The sequence below is a fragment of the Limulus polyphemus genome, unplaced genomic scaffold (genome assembly GCF_000517525.1).
Source record: "Limulus polyphemus unplaced genomic scaffold, Limulus_polyphemus-2.1.2 Scaffold5343, whole genome shotgun sequence".
Lineage (NCBI taxonomy): Eukaryota > Metazoa > Arthropoda > Merostomata > Xiphosura > Limulidae > Limulus > Limulus polyphemus.
Genome location: NW_013670953.1, coordinates 16,185 through 20,431, shown reverse-complemented (window position 1 = coordinate 20,431; position 4,247 = coordinate 16,185). Strand labels below are relative to the sequence as shown.

General features: G+C 35.7%; 1 protein-coding gene across 2 annotated transcripts in view; it reads left to right on the top strand.

The window, feature by feature from the left end:
* The window catches only part of LOC106472444 (ubiquitin-conjugating enzyme E2-24 kDa-like), a 29,842-nt gene that overhangs the window by 16,430 nt on the left and 9,165 nt on the right, over positions 1 to 4,247 (top strand). For both annotated transcript variants that reach the window (XM_013933094.2, XM_022401011.1), the window contains exon 4: positions 2,636 to 2,768. In XM_013933094.2, the coding sequence (XP_013788548.1) occupies positions 2,636 to 2,768 (133 nt within the window). The remainder of the gene's footprint in view (positions 1 to 2,635; positions 2,769 to 4,247) is intronic.

Below are 4,247 nucleotides of genomic sequence, written 5' to 3'. Positions count from 1 at the left end.
TTAAAATTGGGGGTCTTTCTGCTTTTCAAAATAGGGAATTGTAGATACCCCAATGTATATCCCCCCCCCCTTCTTCTAGTGGAAGCACCATAGTCCTTGCCACTTTCGCTTCCCAGTGGTCGGCCATGGAGGTTTCCTCCTGAGTTGGGTGTGTACAGTCATTTAAATCAAATTTCATAGCTCATTTGTACCCACTCAGTGAGAAAAGGGCTATCATCGGTATACTTATTGGTTATGCAATAACAAAATATTCTTGATCCAAGGCACTTTCCTGGATGTTTGTGCCCTGGCTGACTGCATTTGTTGATCACAAAATAAATTTCTTATGCAAGACACTTCTACTGGATGTTGTCTGCCTGGATAGACTGCACTTGAATACTCATTAGTACCCCAAAGGATGTTTTTGCCCAGGCAGACTGCATTTGGCCTAATCCTTTGTATCCAAGGCCCTTCCCCCTGTGTTTTGCCCTGGTGGGCCGCACCTTTTGACCTATGTATCTTACCCAAGGCATTTCCCCTGGATGTTTTTTGCCCAGGTGGACTGCACTTGTTGATCTTCCAAACTTACACAAAGTGCTTCCACTGTTATTTTTGCCCTGTGGACCGCAATTGGCATGATCCGACATATCCCAAGATGCTTCCCCTGGATGTTTTTTGCCCAGGCAGACAGCATTTGGCCTATTCATATACAATTTACAGTCCTTTAGCCCTAGCCACATATAATTATATCTAATTATCAGGCACCTTACTATGAATAACTATCACTATTTCCATGCTAACACTTGCTACATATATGGACAATTTATGCACTGACTGATTCTGTATTACCTGACATGGTGCCTGCCTATTACATTCCACCTTATATGTATTACTGTGTTCGTTACTGGGCGAAGAGCGTACCTGTTCCACAAGTAGTGCTATATCCCATTGGTGTGCCTTCTTTTTTGTATTGTGGCACAACTGTTCTTTCAAGGCGGTTGCTCTCTGCTTGTTTGAATACTGTTGTGCCTTCACTGGCTCCTCCACCTTTGCAGTATGGGATTGTAGCTTTGGGTGAGAGGAGGTAGTACCATTCTAGAAGTTAACATTTTCTTACATTTAAAATGTATTCTGATAGATACTTACCTCCTTTCACACACTTCCCACCTGTCCTCCCCACTGATATGCTGGTGTTTCTAGTTTGTACCTGCCAATTCTCAAATATGAGGATTGTGCTAGAATGTACCTGTGCTAGTAAAAATAGCACAGTTTGATTGGTGCAGGGTAGTCACATGATCAGCACATGTTCTGAAATGGCATGAAAATAAAAGGGTATAAAAGGCTGGTGTGCTGTTAGTGATAAAGTCTTAGCAATGCTTAGAGGGCAAACCAAGGTCAAGATGCTTTGGGTGACAGATGGTAAGTAATTCTTCGAAATACATTTTGAGTGTAAAAAATTGTTAACTTTAAAAAGTATGTGTTTTATACTGTAGTTTGGTGGTTGTATGCATGCATAGCAAAGTGCAATAAAAATCAGATGAAAGAATGTAAAAAAAAAATTTACGGACATGTAAAAAGTTAAAGATCCTTGCAAGTTGATAAAAAGATAATTTCTGTGTAACTCTGCTGAAATAGCCAACTTCTCAAGTAGTCTCTTCAAAATAATCCTTTGGAATACTACTTTATCCATTAATACAAATTATATAAAAAATTTGATAGTGTGTTTGTGTGTTAACATAGTTGAATTACCTCTTGTTTTAATGTTGATATGATGTGACTAAAATCATGCTGTTTTTCAGCTTATGCAACAGTAACTCTCTGAGTCGCATTCTAGAAGCACTACTTTTTATGAAGTAATTGTTTTGATTCTATGTTAGTTGGTGACACATTTAATGTTTCTTAAAACCTGTGGTGTAGAAAAACTACTGAAACCAATCTAAAATCAGTAACATAGATCCTGATATTTGTGTTTAGCTATAGAATTAAAAGAAGCATACAACAATCCATTAATATATATCCTGAGGTTTGTGTTTAGCTATAGAGTTAAAAGAAGCATACAACAATCCATTAATATATATCCTGAGGTTTGTGTTTAGCTATAGAGTTAAAACAAACATACAACAATCCATTAATATATATCCTGAGGTTTGTGTTTAGCTATAGTGACTAAAAGAAGCATACAAAATCCATTAATATATATCCTGAGGTTTGTGTTTAGCTATAGAGTTTAAAAAAAAAGTATACAACAATCCAGTAACAGATTTCCTAAGGTTTATGCTGAGCTATGGACTTAAAATAACCAATAAATTTCTTGAGATAAACATGTAAATTTTACTTTTGTGAGTCAAGTGATATTTCTGCCTGCCCAGTAAACTATAGTCCTGGGCTCTTTTCTGTATGGTTTTCCCCACTGACACTGACTCAGTTCTTCTGTCTTGGAATGTTGACTTTACACACATGAGAAAATGGTGGTATTTACATGAGGTGATGGTGGATATGGTTGTGAATTTATGTTTGTTTTAGCTCATTAGGTTTTACCAGAGCAGGGATTATGAAAAGTTGCTTGTCGGTGAAATGAATAACGAAGTATTTATTTTTTATTTCATTATAGTTTATTCTCTACCTAAATTTGTAGGTACTCGTTACTTTCTTTCAGTGCTGGTCCTAAGGGAGATAGCTTGTACGAATGGGTGTCCACCATTCTGGGTCCACCGGGTTCTGTCTACGAAGGGGGAGTTTTCTTTCTAGATATCCACTTCTCCCCAGAGTATCCCTTCAAACCTCCAAAAGTAAGATCCATCTGTCAAAGAGAATTTGATTCTTGAAGGAAAGGCATATTCTAAATTATTTTTAATGAAAATATTTTAATTTGGTTTATGTACATTTATAAACTGTTCAGATTGTTAAAGAATATGCAATATATTTTAATACAAATGTGAACATTTTGAAGCTGAAAATTTATGTCATTTGTGTTCTAGATATGGTATAAAAGTGTACAAGTGTGACATTATATGCAAATGTGTGCACTTGTGTAAACTGTCTGTGTTTATGTAACTGTGCAAAATGATGCTATTGGTGATGGACAGTTTCATCCACTTTACTTACTTGATTCACTACATTCAGTTTATAAGTTGATTTGAACAATTGGTTTGTTTGATTCTTAGAAACAAAACTAAACTATTTAGACTGAAGTATTTGGTTATAAAAAGTTATTTGAATGGAAAATGACCAGATACACAATCTAAAGTTGGTTGTCTTGCTTCTTAAGCATAAAATAAAGCTTGAAAATATATTACATTTGAGTAAAAATGGCAGAATAGGAACTATATAACATAATTATCATTTTAACAACCTAACAAAAAATCTATCAGCTGTATCTATTTAAAATTAATAAAAAAAAATTAAAATTAATAATAAAGAAGTCGTGTATACTTGTTGTAGTATGGTAATAGGAGTAATAATATAATGATTATTATTATGTGGATTTTGTGTGTAAATTTGTGTTGGAAATTCACGTTTATTATCATATTGGATTCAGGAGTTTCTGAATCATTCCATGAGCTTATGTTATTAGGCTGGTTTTTACTTCTTTTGTCACCTAGTTTTATGATCAGGTGAATCAAAAGAATCAATTCACTCTAACTCTATTCCCATAATGCACCATAATAAGTCGTTCAAAATTAATGAATCATTATGAACGAAACACTGTATGTTAGTATTAATGTTGATAACCACATACGTAATTCAATATAGCTGAAACTTTAAGTGTTAGGTTCAAACTTCAGTGTTCAATTAAGCATGACAGTCATAAATAGACCACTATGGGCTTGTGGTTTTCATCACGGATTAACTCTCCAATGCATGATATAACTTATGACTAGAGAGAGGCCTAGGCAAACATACAGTGCATTGTGAGTTGTGTTTAAAGAATTTGGACACTAGCAACATGGAGGAAGATGGTGCTCAACAGCCATAACAATCTGGACACTAGCAACATGGGGGAGGATGGTGCTTAACAGCCATAAGAACTTGGACACTAAAAACATGGGGGAAGATGATGCATAACACCCATAAGAACTTAGACACTAACAACATAGGGGAGGATGGGGCTTAACAGCCATAAGAACTTGGACACTAACAACATATGGAAGGATGGTGCTTAACAGCCATAAGAACTTGGACACTAACAACATGGGGGAGGATGGTGCTTAACACCCATAAGAACTTGGACACTAGCATCATGGGGGAGGATGGCACTTAACAACCAT